Genomic DNA, 20,137 nt, shown 5'->3' with positions numbered 1-20,137 from the left:
AGCGGGGTGTGTACTCACTTCCTTGTCACTCCTCCTTGGTGTATACAAGCGGGCCATGTTATGCCTGGTGCCGCTCATATTTACATATTTATAAATACTGGGCTGTACAATGAGACGGGGCTGTGCCAAGAACAACACTTTTCTGCTAGTGTAGGGCCCGGAAGCCTGCGAGAGGGAACAAAGGAGCCACAACCACTTTCAGTGGCAGAGAGAGGGTTCAAAAACTCAGCCGAAGTCCATATGGACAGATAATACACTGCAATCAGGCTACTTTTGATGTCTGGCTTTTGTTTGTTTGGAGATGAGACTGATATATGATATAACTTTTAACAGACAACTGACATTCATCCAGTCATCTGGATTCAAACTCAATGGATATAACAAATTGAGTTTCCTCAGCTGCTTAAGACAGAGCCTGCTTCACCGTGTCTAACCTAAAGAAGCTGTTGCTTTCTCACATATCTCTTGTAGGGGTTTTCATCATTTGATTATCAGTTATGAATCTCAAATCTATCACCTAGGTTACCATGCAGATTTTATTTAGTTAGGTTTGGAGATAGCTTTCTCTGAAATTTTTGTCTCCACCTCAATAAGAATAATAGGATTTAGCTTGTGGTGCTTACAGCATTGAAAAATAGGAGAATTCAACATCATTGTGTCTTTCCACAAATAATATTCTGGGTTACTGGGTTATCAAGAGTAATAGGAACATTTTTACAGTGTCCTGAGCACCACAGACAAAATTCCATCCACTCCATTGTATTGAAATGGAAGCATAAATCTTATAGACAGGTTTCTCAAAACATGGCTGTGCCAGTGGAGAGTTTCTCCAACTTAGGATGCAGTTTCAAAAGCTTAAATTAAAACTGAACAAAATGTCAGCTGGTTTGATCCATGTTAAAATACCTCTCAACCTTCAAAGCTCTACATTAGATAAACTCTAATGCTTATCAACAAGGGTACAGAATAGAGTATAAAGCTGGTGAAACAGAAGCACCAGCTCTCCACAGTCATTTGTTTTGGTTTTATCAAGAAGTGCTGTACAGATATGCCACACCACCAGCCTCAGTAATCGCAGGGTGCTAAACTGCAAAACACAACACCAGCTTCTGTTTGGTGAGGGTCTGTTGTGTGATGTTTTCACAGACTGCTATTAATGCTAGGTGATACGTATGAGACCGCACACTCAGACTTATTAGCACACACACACACACACACACACACACACAGGCCAGCGTATCCCAAGGCAGTCTCTGACACATGCTCAGAGTGCAGCGGTATGCCATTGTTCCATCCTCCTTCCCATTTATCCATTCTGTTAAGCATGACACATGTATTAACAGTGGATGGATCCTGGAGCTGTGTGTCCTCACACCATATGTTTTCCTTTTTCTATGTCCTCTCCTCCCCGATAACCACACCTCTCTCCATCTGCTATCTCACAACACACCGCAAGAGGGCGCACTTACTCTTTCACAGGGCGTTTTAAGAGTGCTGTGGAGATAGGGGCATATCGAATGGTGCTTTACTGCTGTTCCTTGGCTTAAATCTGAAACAGTAATAGTTGGATCATCTTTATTCAAACTGATTTTTATCAAAATTATACCACTATCATAGTGCTATCATTTCTACACACTGCACCAACCCCCTAAAAGGGCAGAATCTTTGAAGGAAACAAATAGATAAGCTTTGCATTCATGTGATAAATGAATGCCAGGCAGGTTTTCTGTCTGTGAGGTGCATCTGCCGTCTGCCCGAATGGGAAATTAAAACTGTGAGGGGAAGTTATGCTAAATCTATAAAGTTGGCCAGGAAATCGCTCCCCCTTCGCAGCGGCAGTTGTTTGGGGAGAAGGAGCACCATGCTTAAATAATAACATTCCAGGTGGCTTAGTTAATGAACAGTGAAAATCAAATATGGGACCTAATCTGGAGCTCGTTACAGGAAGTTTCTTTACAGGGAAGTCAAAGGCAGGAAGTGCCCTTGGGAAGGGACCAGACACTTTTTGAAGCTTCAAAACAAGGGAACTTTATTTTTGGTTTATTTTGGACGTGATGGCTTTTGCATAAAAAAAATTAAAATAAAATAAAATAAAAAGTCCTAGTGCTTGAATTGAAATTTCATGGGCATAAACAAATGTGTTATGTTTAATGGTGGATTATTTCAGTTTTTTCAGTGTGTTTAGGTAAATTATCTTCTAATTCAGGTATGGCTTTTAATGTGAAAATGTCAAAACTGAATTTATAGGGAAATTATAGGTCTTAATGGACGTATGATTGGGTGACCTATTTACTGTCTTAGCTTGCCATCTTGTGGTGAAAGGTGGTTATGAACTCACATCCTTCACTATAATAAGGAACTACAGTACAGTCTGAGCTGTACACCAGAAAACACCAGTTAGTAAACCATCTGTTCCCACATAGCTGTACATTCCCAGCTAGTCATGTCAACAGTGCTACAATGTTATAAGTGTGCATTAGGAATCAGGTTTGAACTGTTCCAGTTTTCAATAAACCAGTCAACTTCTACCAATATCATTACAATTCAAAAAAACAACTATATGAAATGATCCTGTAGCATCACTGCGGGGCATCCTAAATGAATAATAGCAGAGCACAAGCCGATACGAGACATCCAGCAAAGTGACTGTTGGTGGCACAGTGATGCTGGGGTGTTCACTCCATGCACAGACAGCTAGAGAGTTATTACTCATTGTTGAATCTTAGAGATGTTTTATCATGTTATTAGCGCTTTATTTTTCCCTCTGTTACAGCGGCACTTCCTTTCATTTTGATATCCATTTCCATCCTTGCGAAAGCACAGCTCAAATAAAGCCGTGTTTTAATTTGGTTTTGTCAGATTCATAACGCCACTTTAAAAGAACATGACATGCAAATGTGTTCAGCAGTGTTTTATTGCAAAATAATTTTCTAAGAAGTTGCTGAGGGAATGAAAGTGTAGAAAAAGGAGGGGGTGCAGGGACAAGTTGTATTATTTAGTGGCCGCTGCTGTGGGACCTAATTACAGTTATGCATTTTGTACTGTCTCACCGAGTCGTCAGACTTTTTTATTAGAATTATTCACTTCACTTCTCACCCACTGTCACACTTCCTGTCACACTTATTGAGCCAACCAACTTGCTTGTAACAAGTATGAAACTACTCCAGTAGTCATAACCATAATGTGTTAGTGTCTCATATCATTTTAGAAATGATTATTTCACTGAGCACGCTATCACAATCTCATAGTGTAAGCTCCTGTGTACAAAAAAAATAGAATTAGGAAGAAATAAATGGTAGATCTGTACAGTAGATGTAGCAATCTAATGAAAGCTCTGCTGACCTGGATCCTGTAAAGAGCAACTTCTTACCTTGCAAATTGTTGTAGTAAATAGCAAGATGGATAGAATACCTATAGAATAACTATAGTGCTGCAGCAACAAGGTTACAATGCTATTTTTTGAGGAGTGAATTCAATTATATGAACATGTAATGAGTGGAATTATTTGAATGCATCTTATTTGATAGTGTTCCTGTTAATTTGTCCACCCTATATGTTTAGAAACTAAACACATATCAGCAGTATATTAGCATTAACATTGTTTTTATACTCACATACTTTGATAAATGACCTGTTCTGTGAAACTAACATTTAGCTATTTCTTGCTTATTTCTATACTTTGTTTGATTTGTCTCAAACTGGAAGTACCCTTCTTTGATATTTCATCCAGAGCAAATTTTTTTTTGTGGGAAAATGTTTTTGAAAACATTTCAACAGCAACTTTTTTCCCCTCTTCAAAACAATGGCGTCCTTGTTTTGGAGATAAATCTTGTCTCTGGTTAGATTTCACTGGGACTACTTTGTACCAAACATAGTCATGTTTGACAGTGAGGTCTATAGATTATGCAGCATAACGCAAACATCTTATTTTTGAAAATAGATGTAGCTGCTGAATTTTTAAAAGCTGTGAACACCACAAACACAATTCCAGTGGCCTCCATCATACTGGGGCGGAGACTCAGACCAAAACTATTTTTAGGTGTAGTCATAAAAACTTTTTTTTTTCCTTAATTTTGGTGAAAATTCTTTTGACAAGATTGGCCACAGTCCATTGAGCAAAGCTGACAGTCATATATCTGATCCATCCATTTGGCCCCACTGACTGTATGATGCAATGCTGAGGTGTGTGTTTGTGATGCAGAGTGGGGTCGGTTTGTTGGGTCCGTGGTGCTAATCTGCCTCTTGTTCTCTCATTGGCTGTAGTGCATCTGTGGGTGGGAGAGGAGGACCAGCCCATGACCCATGACCCCGCGCTGACCCATGACACCAACCATCTTAACAACGACCTTAACCACCCTAACAACCATAACCTAGGCAACCCTGAGGGGCTGGACGCCCACGCTGTAAACAAAGACTAACGGCCCACATCGGAGCAAGGCAGGATGATGATGATGAGGATGATGATGAAGGCATTGATGAGGAGGAGGAGGATGAAGGATGAATGAAGGGATACACTATAACAAAGACTTTATTTAAGATGAAAAAAACACATACTACCCTCAGAGTCAAGAAAAGGCCAGAACTATATGAAGGAAGGTTTGGGAGGTCCCTTTGGGGGCGGATTTGCGAGATGGACCTAATGACTTTTGCAAGCATCCTTGGACACTAAATAAAGTGACAGCAACTTTCCTGTTTTGTCTCCTGTGGTCTGAATGCCCCTTGTCTTTGCTGTCTTATATCTTATACTGTGTTATGTTTTTCTTTTGATGAAACTACCTGTCTGATTAGCACTTCCTGTAACTGGTCCCACAATTTCTGATACATTCCTTGAGCTAGAAAAGTATGTCTTGTTTTTGAATTAAGACTGAAGTGTAGTGCTTAATTAAATGCTCTCCAAGACTTCTCTCTTGTTAAATGAAGATGACAGTTACCATTATATTGTACCCGGAATGTACTCTACTGTAGAAGACAAACTTTACTGGACTGTTGACAGAGACCAAGTGCATTTCCTGTTAGACCAGCCACTTCTGGCTCTGCCATCAGCTGACACTGATTATAACAAAGGACAGGGCACCATATGACAATCTACAATTCAAGTTTGCTTCCAGAAATTATATGATATTGCTGGTAAGATAGTTGACTTTTGATGGTGGTGCTGATGATAAGTGGGAATAAGACAGAATAGTCAAACTGCCCTAAACGTACTTAAAATACTATAAACCCCTTCATAACCAAACTACAGGCCTTCACCCTGCCATATGGTTCCATTTGTCTAGTTTTCTTTTCCTGTATCATTTAAACTGCACCCATAGGCGCTTAATGTACATAGAAAGGCATAGAGTAGTTAAAAAAGTGAAAACTAAAGTCTAAAAACATTTGTGACAAGGGAAAGCAAAGAAGTGACAGTAGTTTGCACGGCCACATTCTTCTAGAGTTTAATGGAGAAGAATTAAAAAAAGGAAAAAATAGATTTCAGATACAACAAAAGGGGGAGCAGTTTTTTTTTCTTCATCACCCTCCACCTCTTTCTCTTCATCTCTCATGTCAACCTCAAGGACTCTAGTGTTGCAGATGTTTGTAAAATACTGCCACCGATCATTGTTGCACAGTGTTACTGACTACTGAAAAAGGTTTGATGTATTTACTTTAAGATGAAAAAAAGAAGAAAAAACTGGAAAAAAGACTTATTGTGTATAGCCTTAGATACAAGTCATCTGTTACTGCTTCTACAAAGCTATGTAGCTGTGCTAGACTGTAGGATGTAGGGTTGATTTTATTTTTCATTTTTATATGTACTGTACATTAATGCCTTCTCCATTTACTGATAAAAAAAGTAAAAAGATGACAATCGTCTCCTGTGCTGCAAACATATTTGCCCCCATATATACAAAATCCATTATGAATAGAGGGACTTTATCCTTTATTTCTTTCATTTGTTTTGGTTCTCAGAAGTATTTTGCACTGTGATAGTATTATAAATCCAACCTATACAGTAAAAAAACCTAGCTAACTAAACTGAAGGTGTGTGTTTGTGTGTCCCTTGGCATTGTGAAATGTTTCTACGTAATTTTGTGAACCCAGAGAAAAATTCGGTATGTACAGTCCAAATATAATACTTCCGTTGTTTTTAGTTTGATCAACCTCTATACTCTATGTGGCTTTGACAAATTGTTACCCATATTTCTTTTTTATGCAAATCCCCTTTTGCCCTGCAGCATAGGCCCAGTACTGTTTTAGCCTGAGTGATTTTCAGTGCTCAGTTTCCATCTTGATTTTGCTGCACAACAGTACGACCTCTGACTTTAAAAAAAAAATCATTTATGTAGATTATAGTGAACCATTCTTTCAATTTCACCATGCCAGGAAAAGAGGGGATTCAAAACTAAAACAGAGTCATCAGAGTGAGAAATATGAAAGGTGAGATGTAATGGAATGGGGTCTGAGTGAACCAATCAGACGGATCCTTGAGGCATTGACCAATGGCTTTGACCTCTGACCCTATCTCGGTTTTCCAGGGGTGTAAAGATGAGAGATTAATGGTGAGAGTCTCGCTTGAGCTCTCTCCTTCTCTGAACCAGCTATAATAAGCATTCCACTCCACATACTATGTACAAAACCTGTCTTGTGAGCTGAACACTCTTTATGTTTTGCTGTATCCTCATGGCAGATGCTTCGTTTTGTAACTACTGAACTGTACTTATAATAAAAATAAAAAAACTAAAAAAAAAAAAAAAAGATTGTCACAGAGCAACGGCCTGTTTCATGTTTTTAATTTCTTCATTTCTGACTGAGCGAGAATCACAAAGGTGAGCCGCCACGTTGGAGTGTCGCTGTGTGATCAGAAGAGGGTGAACCATTTGGAGAGCAGTCCATCACTTCCAATACAAGTTATTATCTCTCAGTCAATTTAAGCTTCACAGACTGTGATCAGGATGTCGAATATATACAACTAAATTACTGACTGCACCACTTTGTCTACCTACAGTGCTCTTAAAAGTAACTGCAGCGAAACAATATGGGGCTGATGGGAATCACACGAACATGCTCATAGCACATGGCAAAATGTAAAGGGAAGACATTTAAATGACAGCCAGTCACTTTGAGTGGGTACCATACATCTCTGTGTCTGGCCTGATTTCTGTCTGCTCCCTATTCAGTCATTGTTTCTAGGTTAACTTCTTTAGGACACTAAGTGCATGCTTTGGACTGCTCTGTCTTTGAGCCTCCTGGTCCATCCCACTCATTTTTTATGAATCTGTGCTTGTATACTGCTTATTAAAAACATATTTAAACTAACAACTACAATTACTTTGTTTGAACTTAACAACAATGCTGGGTATCATGACTGCATGCTCCAGTACCAAAGGCCAGACAAACAGACGCTTCTCCAAGTAGACTCTAGCAAACTTTAAAATGTTTTACTGTTCTCCCAGTTTGTGTGTGTGTGTATTGTGTTGAATGAATGAATGAATGAGGCACTACCTGAATGAATGAATGAATGAATGAATGAGGCACTACAGTTATGAACTGCACCAAAAACACAAGTAGGTGGCTGGGGTGGTAACTGTACTATTGTACAAAGCACAGAACTGCTACACCTGAGCTCAGTGTTCACATCTGCATTGAAAGTGCAGATGAATGTGACTTTATAGTGGGTGGGGGGGTTGGAGGTCAAAAGGAAAACACCAAGCTGAAGAATCTAACCAAAATTATACAAGTATACTTGTATGGATATAAATGTTTGTATGTGTGGTATGTACTGTACATCCATGGGTGCAAGTCAAATATTTTTCCCCCAAGCATAACATAGGAGTAAAAACACATCTCGACACATCTCCCACACATCAGAAGTGAACTTCAATACAAAGTTTCCTCCCAGCTGGTTCAGCCCACTCTGCTTTTCAAAGGAAGAAATATTTTACAGTTTCATTGCTCCCCTCTGTCATTTGAAACCCAATCTGCACCACACTGATGGTTATCTGTATTTGTGTTAACCTAGCGTCAGAACCCTGAAGGCCGCTGAGCTGCTGGGAGCCTGCCCAGGTCAATGCCTGACTAATTTTTAAACGGATCAGCTGCACTGCGCCAGATGTGGGGGGCCTCAAGCCACAAATCTCCCAAATCTGTTCTCAATAAAACTCACATCCGGAGAAAGTAACTGTTTGAGTGGTTTATATCTACACACACATACACACATCACCAAAAGAAGGATGTTTTAGATGCCTGGATATGAGCCTGAACAAGAACAATCAGGATATTACTTGCTTTGTCTCTCTCTGTGTTTATGTGGTGTGTGTGTGTGCGTGTGTGTGTGTGTGTGTGTGTGTGTGTGTGTGTGTGTGGGCTATAAATTTTTATTGTGTACATGTGTTTGTGTGTTGGGGTGTCAGTAGACATTCACTAATGTGTGTGTGGATTCATTGGAGTAGGTGTGTGTCTCCATGTAACAGCACACATGTGTCTGATTAAAGAACACATTAGGTCATCTTTCATTCCATCCGGCCTGTCGTGTGTGTGTGTGTGTGTGTGTTTGCATGTGCTCTGCTGTTTGCTGTTCAGTTGAGCAATTCCAACATTTGAAGCGACCTCTTTCACACTGTGATGTACACCACTCTTTGCCCTTCATTTAACTTCCTCTCCCATCATTTGCTTTGTCTCTCCCCTGTCTTTCATTTCTCTCTCTCTCTGTCCCTCTTCAGTATCCATTTCCTCTCATTTTCCTCCATGGCTTGTTGTGCAGCTGTGTGTGTAAGCACATTTGTTCATGCATGCTGGCGTGTTGAATAACTGTCTGCCTGCGTCTACATGTGGATTGATGTGTTTAGATGATGCTCTGCAGAGGTTGCAGTTGTGCCAGCATTTGGTTGGTCGCCGGGCAGATGGTGACCTGCTGATGAACCCGTCTTTCTGTTCATTTGTTCAGCTGCCTCTAATTTCCCCTCCCCTCCATTACATTAAAATGGCTGGGTTCTTGCTGCACAGCTCTCTGGTTGAACCACTAGAGGGCACAAGAGACCAGGTTTTGGTGCAGAGCTGCCGGTGGGTACGGCGCTCCACTCCACAAGTTGCATGTTGCATTGCAGAGATAAACACTGAAAATGTTCTGGGAATAGTATGGTTTTTTTTTTTATTAATCTATTACTGTTGAAATTTAACCACTGTTAGGCAAATGAAATGGCAAATTAATCATTTATTATTCTTCACATCAGAATTGTATTTGTGACAGTGTGTAGAAGGCGTTGAAGCAAAGCTTCATTTGCAGAGAAAATAACTGATCAGTTAACTGCATAAATAAATGTATATAAAAACAACAAAAACTAAACAAAATAACATATTTTAGTGCAAGCTCAAAATGTTTTGAGCTACAACAGCACGGACTTTAAAATCGTCTCTACACTACTGTCTTTCTGTTCCAAAGGCAGGTCAGAGAAGGGCGCCAGCAGCTAGTAGGGATTTAATCTGTTACACAAAGGCACTTTAGCCAAAAGCACATTTTGTGTCGTGCATCTCATTGTGTGTTTGCTGCTATGGTGCTTTCAAAAATAGGTTGTCTTCCCTCAGTCATCCAGGAAACATTGTTACCTCTATTTTCTTTGTTAAAGAAGAAACCTTTTTTTTAATTCCTTAAGTTAACACCTGAATTTGTTATTTAGAATGCCCTGGTTCTGGGAGGAGGACTCGGGAAGATTTTACACTGCTCAATAAACGAATACAGAGGTGAGGGCTTGTCCTCTGTCATTTCTTTTGGGCTTTCTTTTCTTTTTAGTTCTGAATTATGTTCTTCTTAGGCCTTTGTTCTATTTTATTAGGTTATTTAATTTGGCACCCTCTCCACTTTTCCCTTTATTCTTGGGTTTATGTTTAATTTTTGTAAATATTATAAACACAACAGTAACCAAAATACAATACACACCAGCCTAAAAACAAAACATCTGCATTAGTTTACAAAAGTCCTGGTTCTGTATTATTGTCATTTTTCTGTATTTTTGGAACTGAAAAAAACTAAATTAGGTTGAAATGTGTTCCCTTCCTCTTCTGCAAGGGTTATACTAAACGATTAAGGCAAAGATGCAGCTTAGATATATTGTGCAAATGAAGGACTTTATTTTAAACCACTCAATGTTGCAACCTAAATTTAAAATGAATGACTTTATAATAAATAAATATTCCGTGTCCCATGAATTAAACTACTGATTGTTCTTCTATGACACAGAAAATACAAAGTCATGATTCTAAGCTATTCAGAGTAAGCTGTGCCTACACATTCTGTAAGACAAAAAAAAAAATTACCATCACTTCTGATAACTGATAAATTCATTTCGAAGTCCCCACATTCTCGAATTCCACTGTCTTGAGTGTGAGAGTTTCCTGCTCTTCTGTAAATTAAATATGTTGGCCAGACAAGGCAGCCAGTTTCAACATTTCACTGTGGGGTCTCAGAATGTGTAATCCGATTCTTTTTTCTGCCATTTTATGGCCTGGTATAACCAGACAAATAATAAACTGACTGGGGGGAAAAAATCTGGAAAGAAAAATAAATGTTGCAGCCCTGATTTTAAGCTGAAAATACAAGCGACACCTTACCCTCTCATTCACGTGCATCTTTCTGTTTTCTGCGGGACATCTGTGCTTATGTGTGAGTGTGTTAACATTTGCATGTTTACCAGTGTGTGCCCAGCAAAGTGAGTGTGTTTGTGAGTGTGTGCTGTATGCAGGACTTGTGCTGTGGCGTACCTCTTTTTCTCTCCTCAGCTCTTATGAATCGATGATCATGTGGTGTAAGGGAGATAGATAGCCCCCAGCTCCATCTTGTCTCCTCTAATTGTAAAATATTAGTTACATTAGACTCTGGCCCATGATTAATGGAACTTATTTGGAAGGTGGACTCTGGCTCATACACATACTTTCTTTCTCTCTCTCCCTCTATCTTGGTTACCGTTGGTCTCCAAAGTCTCTTCCTGAAAGAATTGAGTGATTTCACTTAAAGCAGACAAACAGGCGTCCCCCAGTAGGCAACATGAAAGCAGAAAGGACAGGAAAGTGAGAAGATGAAGTGGAGGAGGAGGAGGAGGAGAAGGAGAAATGAAGAAGGGAGATAAGAAAGAGGGGAGACTGTATGAAAGCGTGTAAAAACAGCTCTACTGGGAGAGGCTTTAAAAAGTTATGGTTGGATCTAAAGGGATTTAAGCTTTGTGGTAGATAATTCTGCTTTGGATTATTCTGCATGCAGGACCACATTCAAAAAATGCACAACACGATCAAGTCCCGATCATGTTTACAAGCTGATCTCTGTGAAAAGAGATATTTTTGTCTCATGCTAATGTTACCTGCAAAGTGCATGCAAAGAGGAGTTGATAGGCTCAGTCAGTGTGCTCTGCCGTACATGAGCAATTCTCCATAGGTCAATTATCAGCAAGTGAGAGAAATGCATGCGCACACAGACGCACACAGAAAAAAATAATTCACTTAATAATTTATGAACCCATAAAAAAACATACTTAAACATTCAAACAGGCTTCACAAAAGAAGCTCAATGGTGATAAGGGAGGCATTTTTATTTAGCCTTTCATCTGTTCTTATTGTGCACAAAGTCCATGAGATGCACCTGGCCAGGGCAATGTGACACACACTAACACACACTGATTTCTTTGGTGTGATGATAACACTCACTGTAGTTCAGCTGCAGCTTGTAACACCAGCGAACACAACTGATTCATGATCAGCATGAGTAGTGAGACCGACTTCCTGCACATCTGTCAGGCTCCACATAGTTTTATTTGAGGTGCACCGTGTTGCAGTGTAAAGTCAAGATGTTATTACTGCACCAATCGTTATTAGAGCTTTAGAAACTGCAGCGCCATCATTGTTAAGCATTTCATACAGACACAATTTTAGTGGAAATGATACAATATAAAATCTGCTTTCCAGCACAGACCAGCAGCTGTTCATGTTTTAGGACACTGGTTCCCAACCTCGCTCTGCATTGCAAAAGCTCCACAAACAGTCACGAGAGCATCTTGATTTTAAATGCTGTAAAATGTTTTAAATACATTTTTATGAATAAAAATTTCATGTTTTCAGAAAAATACAAACATTTGGACACTTCTTCCCATTCAATGGTTTTTCTTTAATTCTGTTCATTTCTACATTGTGCATTAATCCCAGAAACATTAAATGTCTGAAATAACATATATGGATTTATGTAGTAGTTAAAATAAAAGGTGTTAAATAAAATCAAATATATTTAACATTTTATATTCCTCGAGGTAGCCACTGTTTGGTTTGATGCTACAACTCCACGAGGAACGGTCACCTGGAATGGTTTTCATTTCAGTGGAATTTCTTGCCTTCATGATGCATTTGAGACCAAGTAGCGTTAGTAAATAGCCCTGTTCAACTAGTAGTCCATATTATGTCAAGAACTGAAAGTCACATTCGGCTTTTTCCCGTTAGGGATCGCCACAGGGAATCGTCACGCTGACGATTCACATGTTGACATTTGGCACGCACTTTACGCCGGATACCCTTACTGACGCAACCCTGACTCGAACCCGGGCCGCAGCAGCGAGGGCGCTGCGCCCAAGAACTACTATACTAAATAAAGAAAAATGGCAGTCCATCATTACTTAAGACATAAAGGTCAGTTAGTCTGGAAAATTTCAAGAACTTTCAAAGTTTCTTCCAGTTCAGTCACAAAAACCATCAAATGCTATGATTAAACTGGCTCTCATGAGGACAGCCCCCTCTGTTGCAGAGGATAAGTTCATTAGAGTTACCAGGCTCAGAAATTGCCAATTAATGGCACCTCAGTTTAAAGCCCACATCAGTGCTTTCCAGAGTTCAAGTAGCAGACACATCAATTCAACATCAACTTGGAGGAAGACTGCATGAATCAGGCCTTCATGGTCGAACCGCTGCAAAGGAACCACTGCTGAGGGAGACTGATAAGACGAAGAGAATTGCTTGGGCCAAGAAACACAAGAAATGTACATTAAGCCGGTGAAAATCTGTACTTTGTTCTGATGAATCCAAAGTTGTGATGTTTGGTCCCAACCACAGTGTTTCTGTGAGACACATAAAAGGTGAACGGCTGGTGTCTGGTTCCCACTGTGACGAGGTGCGATGGTAGGTGTGTGTGTGCCAAAGCTGGCGCTGCTGTCGGCAGTTTATTCAGAAGTGAAGACACATTTAAAATGTACTTGCTGATTTGTTTTATGGAATAGGCAGAGGGATATAGGTCAGACTTTTGGGGAGCAAACATACGATTCAAATGCACACATTGTTTTCGGCATTTTCACCTTAACCAGTGTTCTGTGGGGTTTAAGTCTCGGTTTTTTTGGGACAACATATGAAGATATTTGAAATGATACTTCAGAAATGATTCAAACCCCTTCACATTTTGTTGTAGATTTTCATTCAAAACATCAGTGAAACACACCACTGGACTGGATGAAACATTTCTTCATTACAAAACACTGGACTTGCTATGCTGTTTAAATGTGCCACACACACAGCAATTTTACTTTTCAAAAAGTTGATTATTTTAAACACTAGTTAAACATATATGTTCACATACGTTTACCTGCGATGGCGTCTTCTGCTGTAGGGATCCTTTGTATTGTAAGCAGGTACCTACGCACTTTAACTTTACTTTTACATCAATCTCCAGAGGCATTTGTAAGGTTCGTATGTTGTTTCTGTATCATGTTATCTTCATGTTAGCACAAAGAATAACTACTCTGTCTATCTCATCTACCACTTATATGTACATGCCTGATAGAAGCAAACAAACCCTCTGCATACAAATCATTACCTTAAGCAAATTAGCAATGCCACAATGTAGAAGTACTCAATCAGCCTACAGGTCTCCCATTTATAACCACATTTAAGTAAAACACAAGGTATTATTATGATCTACTACAAGTACTTCTTGTATTAAAGAATAAAAGTACAGCAGAATGGCAACTGTCAGTGTTTTATTGTAACATTACAGGTTATATTTTTCAACATTTTCATGTTGCACTTGTCAAGGCAAGGGCAAGGCAACCCTATTTATAAAGCACATTTCATACACAGAGGCAATTCAAAGAGCTTTACAGCGGCAAGGAAAAACAGCAACAGCAGTAAAAACAATAAGCATCAAGTACAGTTTGCTGAGTGTTTCTGAAACATGACAGTACCCCAGTACAAGGCTGAAGCTAATAATTATATGCTCTGTAGTTTAATTTAAACTCATTTACTAAGTGATCACACAGTAATCTTAATCTGTGAAGAAATCTGGATTTCCAGTTGTCATATAAAGATAGTGGAATAATTCTCTTTGCCAAAAACTTAAATATGACTTATTTCGCTGTGCACAGTTACTACTTACAGTAACAGGAAGGCTCTTGTGTTTTTCAGTTGTTCTTTATTTTTATTTGTATTATTTTTCTTTTTGTTTTTATAAAGTGTTGTTTAAATGTCATGATCCTCACTTACTATAATTAGCACCAATATTCAGTTGAAATGTTACAAAGCATAGTTTTACTTGTATTTGTGTTCTTGTATTGTCAAATCATGAACAATAAGGATGTAAGAGAAAATGTTTAAAAGGTTCTACAATGAGCTTTAGCCCATTTATTTACCACTGCACCCTGATTGTCACTGAACACCTCCACTGAGCCGTCTGGGGTTAGTGCTTTGCTCAGAGGTAACTAAGTCCATATTCAGACACAGATTTGCTGTGCGTTAAAAAGCTCAGGGGGCTGCCTTGGTGGGGGTGTCTTGTTTCATGTACTGGTGAGACAATGAAATATGATGTAGAAAGTCCAGTTGGAGGAATGGATTTATGTGTTTAAAACGTAGTTGCCAAAACACAGCACAGTGGTTGGGCCACAGCTGCTTTATCTGTGGTCATGATGAGCTTAAATGGTGTTCACCTTACAAAGTAAAGTAGGAATGCACACTCTGCATTGCAGAAAAAGTTGAAACTGCTCCTTTTTTTTCTGCACAGCTGTGTGGTTTCGGCACAGCCCCCCACAGTGCCGGTCAGTTCACACAGAGTGAAAGACTGCCTGAACATGACCTGACAGTAGCTAAGCCAGTAAAGATATTGTGAAAATATTTTTCTTTCAGCGCCCAATTCTCTCGACACCTTCTGGTCACATTTTAGCTTTAACCTCTAGATAAGTGCTGGGTTCCTTGGGTGCCTTTAAGTCATCAGAGTGTTTCTTTCAGTTAATTCAATTTTCTACAGATATAGAGTAAAGTTATAGTGCAAACAGTTCTACAATTAAAATCTAAGCAATAACTAAACCCTCCCTCTGCTGAGGCCCCTGTGGCAAAATCTAAAGTGTCTGCGTGCCAGTCTTTTGGTCTGTTTTCTGTTTCTGTAACTTTTAACTGTTATCGTTGTGTGTTGAGGTCAAAGGAAGTTCATGTTGATTAAGGCAGCAGAGCAGCCAGTGCTCTTTGTTTCAGAATGTGAGAAACAGGTGGAAGGCATATCTATCAACCCCCACTGCCTTCCTATTTTTTCCTTTCTCTTTATTGCTGACAGTCTGTGCACATACACACAGGCATACACTTGAGTATGTACACACACTCTCTCACACACATGCAGCTGGGCATCCATTATCTGTGTACACTGACAGGTCAGCAGCAGATTGTGCCTCGGTACTCTGAGAGAAAATAAGGCAGAATTCAGTGTCTGTGTGTGCGCGCGCGCACACACACACACACACACACACATACATATGCTGTTAACCCTTATTACAAAAGATGGACACTGTGAAAAATTATTCAAATGACTGGCTGGGTGAGTGAGCAAAAAAGTGAGTAGATGAGTGGAGATAAGAATGACATAGAGCATTTGTTGGGTTTACTGATAATATGAGTAAATGAGTATGTGGAACATATGCACTCACTTAGAACCAGTAAGTAACTGAATATAAGCAAATAATGATCATGTAAATGAACAAGCGAGTCAGTGAATATGTGAAAATTAGACAATATGAGTCAATGAATGAGAGGAATGAATGGACAAATTAAGGAAATCATAAATGAAAGTGTGTGTGTTTATTAGTTTGACTGATAATGTTAGTGAATAAGTGACAAAGTAAAGAAGCTACTGTATGTCTGTGAGATAGTGGCTGAACAAGTGAGTGAGTGTATGAATGAAAAGGTAAGTGAATGAATATCTAAGTAAATGAAAACAACTCACATGAGTGAAAGTGTAAGTTAGTGAGCAAAACAATGAGGGAAATAGAAGCAAGAAAATGTGTGAGGGTAATAATTTGACTAAATAAGTAACTGAATATTGTAAAGGAGTGAATGAGCATTTTAGTGAGTTTGTGAGTGAATGAAAGGCAGGCGAGTGCCAGAGTGAGTGTATGAACAAACAATGAATGAGTCTAAAACACTGAGGGAATTCATGAGTCAGTCATTAAGTTAGTGAATGAGTGACAAGTGAAAGACTGAGTGAATGGTCGAAAGAAAGAAAAAGTGATTGAGTCAGCTAAGCATGTTAATATGAAAAGCAATGAATAAGTAAGAGAATGGCTGAAACAAGGTATGACTGGGTGACAAATGAGAGAAAGTGGGTGTGAGTGAGCGAGGGCCGGTGACTGAGTGCGAGTTACAATGCCAGTGAGTCAATGATAGATGAGTGACTGAGTGTATGAAGCAAACTTTACACACAAGCAAAAAAGAACCTTAGTAGACTCTAGAAAGGAGACAAAGAAGTGAAAATAGAATAGAATAGAAGCTGAAGACAGACATGAAGGAGCTGCTATTTTGGCTTCTTATTAACAAGTCCTACTGGCACAGCAATTAATAATCTAGTTCACTATCTAACATGGGACCTAGTCCCTGGGGGAGACATTTTAGCTGGCTTTGATGCTGAAAGAGCTGCTTCCCCTCTACCCACAGTTCCTCTCCTTTGCTTAAATGATTCCCCTGGTGTTATTTGTGTGTTGGTTTTCTCTAGTTAAACTAGGAAACAGACCAAATCCTTATTCCCCAAACTTCAGGCCAATTTTCTATTAACACGCCAACTCGTTGAGGGAAATGCTCTTAATTCAACAAAGGAAATCTAGAAAAGGATTCCCTTCAGTTCATTTAATGTAAATGCATAACAGCTTCTTTTTTTAACTGGTTGGGTATGCTATATACAGTGTATATACATGTGTGTACAAATGTTGGGCCACCTTAGTAAGTCAGTACTTAGTAGTAACTTAGTAAGATCTACTTTGTTCAAATCAGGGGGCTGTGGATTCAGTTCTTCCCTCCATCCATGCAGTGTTTCCTTGCACTGGCTGCCACACAACCCTAAAGTGAAATACTTTCAGCCCCATTCTCAACAGAATCAGAATCTGCTTTATTGGCCAGGTGTGTCGGACGCACAAGGAATTTGTCTCTGGTACATCAGCTCTCAATGTGCATTTACATATCCTCATGCAAGGGGCAAGTAAACAGTAAAGCAGCATAAGGCTGTGTAATATAACATAATAAGCAGTATTACCAGCAACAAACAGTGCAAACAATGCAAAATAAACAATATAAGCAGGCAGTAAACAATGCAGACAGACAAAGGAATGCTCACTGTGAAATGAGATAAACAGGAATAAAACAGATTACTTAAAAAATAGAGACCTGTACGTATCAGTCTAATAAACAGTTAACAAAGTGTTCGTTTTCTCCTTTGGTGACTGTGGCCCAAGTGCAAAACTTTATCTGTTCATATCACTTGTTTCCAAAACTACTGCAGTAGTTTCTTTACATGTGTTCACTTGTGTAATGGTGTCACAGGTTTCTTCCTGATGAGTGTTTCACAGAGACCCTGTCTGTGCATCAGCGCTGCACAGCAGAATGGTGCTCCACCACTCCTGTCTCAGCTAAAGCTTAATGCTTTATAGTCAAATGGGGTCAATCTTTGCCTTCCTGCCCAGCAGACATGCAGTTTTATCTGAAAAACTGCTTGGTCTTCCAAAACAGTATCTCCTGCTTTGTAAGCATTAATTAGCTTCATTTTCAGATCCTCATTCAGTTGATTATAGCAGCCAGTGGTTGTTGAGTGTCACCAGGTCACGGTGTCAAGGTTTCAAGAGTCTGAAATTGTCATTCCTAAAGACAATTCTTGACCCGACTTTCAAGTCTTACAACAAGTCAGTTGAGGCTCAACAAGTGAATGAAGTTCAAAGTGCGTTACATTTATAAGGGTGCCATGTTACTGTCTTTTTCTTTTTCTTCCAAGTAAAAAGGAATTTAATAGAATAAAAGTTTGGAGTGTTAACATGTGAAGCTCATTTTATGATGTGTTTGTTACAGTGGTTGTTTTTTACTTCTTTTCATTGCAAAAAATAAATGTGTCATTTTGGATCCAGAGGATCCCAAAACTGTTCAGACATTAGTTTCCTTTTTTTAGTTCAGTGCTGGTGCTTGGCTAAAGCCAAAAACTGGCTGCCTAGGGGTATTAATGAGTGACCTGATACACTGACACAATTTTCTGCTAATGCCACATCATTTTCAGATTCATTACTCAGTCAGATCAAAATGTTTTGTAAAAAAAAAAAGACACACAACTGTATACAATAGAAGAATGATTTCATTGGTGAACCGCCTCTGAAAATTGTTATTCAGTGTAGATGTGTCTGTGTTTTTGCGTATTTATGAGGGTGTTGTTGCAGTTTGCTGAGTAATCTGGGAGGTGCAGCGTGCATGCAGGTTATTGGACAGATGGCTTAACACATTTAATTGCTCACACCTTCTATGTGTCTCTGTTTCTCTGCCTACAAACTCTCTGACTCTCTGTATCCCTGTCTGTCTTATTCTCCCTTTGTCTTGTCACACTAATAGCTTCCATAAATAGTCATGGGCTTGTATTTCATTTAAAAGTTTCTAATCCGCACTTTGCAGTGTATTTTGAAATTTGTATCTTATTGTTAAATATACAGTATAGATACATTCATGTATCTGTGTCTTTCTGCTTACACAACCTCTGAAATGAAAACAACAAATCACCTTCCTGTACTACACTCATGCACACACACAAGTCCCTTCCCTATGCTGATGAAGTAATCACATTTCCCCAGGTTTCTCCCCTTTCTTATCTTGTGTATTGCACCCATTAAAACACACTTTCACAGACACACAGTTTGTGCAGATAATCACAAAAATGTACCTAAACACACACTGTAGAAGCAATAAGGCCCATATAGAACCACAAAAAAGAATGTGCTATTGTGCACATTTAGAAACCCATGCACACAGAAACACACTGCCACATGTACACATATGCAGAGGCACATAAAGACCAGAAACAGCATGCTGGCTTCTAACCAAAAGCAACCATCCTTAAATGGCATTTGATGCCAGCACTGCCATCTGTTGCAGTCTTAAGATAGCTTTTCTCTCAAAACCCCAGCTAGGCAACACTTTTCCAAAAGCCACCGTGTATTTTTCCAAATATGGCCAAAAACCATTCAAAATAAGTGCAGTTTGGGTAAGATACAACTTCAGTGCAATAACCGCCTCTCTGCTGTCCTTCCTGGAATGTCTCACTGTCACTTCAAATCCAATTTAAGGCCAAAAAAGAAAGAAAACTATTATGATTCAAGCTGGAAAAAAAAAAGTTTTGCCAATAATAATGCTAATAATCTCTCTGAATACAAAGGTCAGCTAAAAGCAGTACGAATAAATTATTTTATTTTATTTCTGTTATAAAAATACTAATTAAGGAAAAAATAAAAGAAAAAATGAACAAGACAGAACTGGAAGGAATATAGAGGAGAGATTGAGAGGATGATCCTTACTTTACCTCCAGCAGTGTGTGTGTGTGTGTGTGTGTGTGTGTGTTTATGGATACAGATAAGATAATTACACTAGAGCTGGAGTGTGAATGAGGAGTGAAGTGGCGAAGATCAGTGTGGCAGGTGAAACATGGGTATGTTTGTGGCAATGGTGTGACACATCTTCCCTTCACACATGCACACACACACACACACATGCAAACTCTCCTGCCCTCCGCCTACCCCTCACTTCCTCACTGGCTTTTCCTCTGATCTCCATGGAAAGGGCCTTAGAGGGTTAATTAACAGGCTTAGATAATGCACAACCATAAGAAAATGCAACCACTATTTCTCCTCTCTCTCCCTGTTTC

General features: G+C 39.2%; 1 protein-coding gene across 6 annotated transcripts in view; it reads left to right on the top strand.

The window, feature by feature from the left end:
• The window catches only part of znf536 (zinc finger protein 536), a 232,127-nt gene that overhangs the window by 200,264 nt on the left and 11,726 nt on the right, over positions 1–20,137 (top strand). The window contains exon 7 of one of the 6 annotated variants that reach the window (XM_020605881.1): positions 4,264–6,425. The exons of 4 other annotated variants lie outside the window; for them this stretch is intronic. In XM_020605881.1, the coding sequence (XP_020461537.1) occupies positions 4,264–4,418 (155 nt within the window). In that variant the 3' untranslated portion in view covers positions 4,419–6,425. Of the gene's footprint in view, positions 1–4,263; positions 6,426–20,137 lie in introns of those variants that run through there. One more of the 6 variants, XM_020605883.1, reaches the window with a different exon arrangement.

The sequence above is a fragment of the Monopterus albus genome, unplaced genomic scaffold (assembly GCF_001952655.1).
Source record: "Monopterus albus unplaced genomic scaffold, M_albus_1.0 scaffold73.1, whole genome shotgun sequence".
Classification (NCBI taxonomy): Eukaryota; Metazoa; Chordata; class Actinopteri; order Synbranchiformes; family Synbranchidae; genus Monopterus; species Monopterus albus.
The sequence above is the reverse complement of the archived record's forward strand: the minus strand, read 5'-3'. Positions and strand labels throughout refer to the sequence as shown.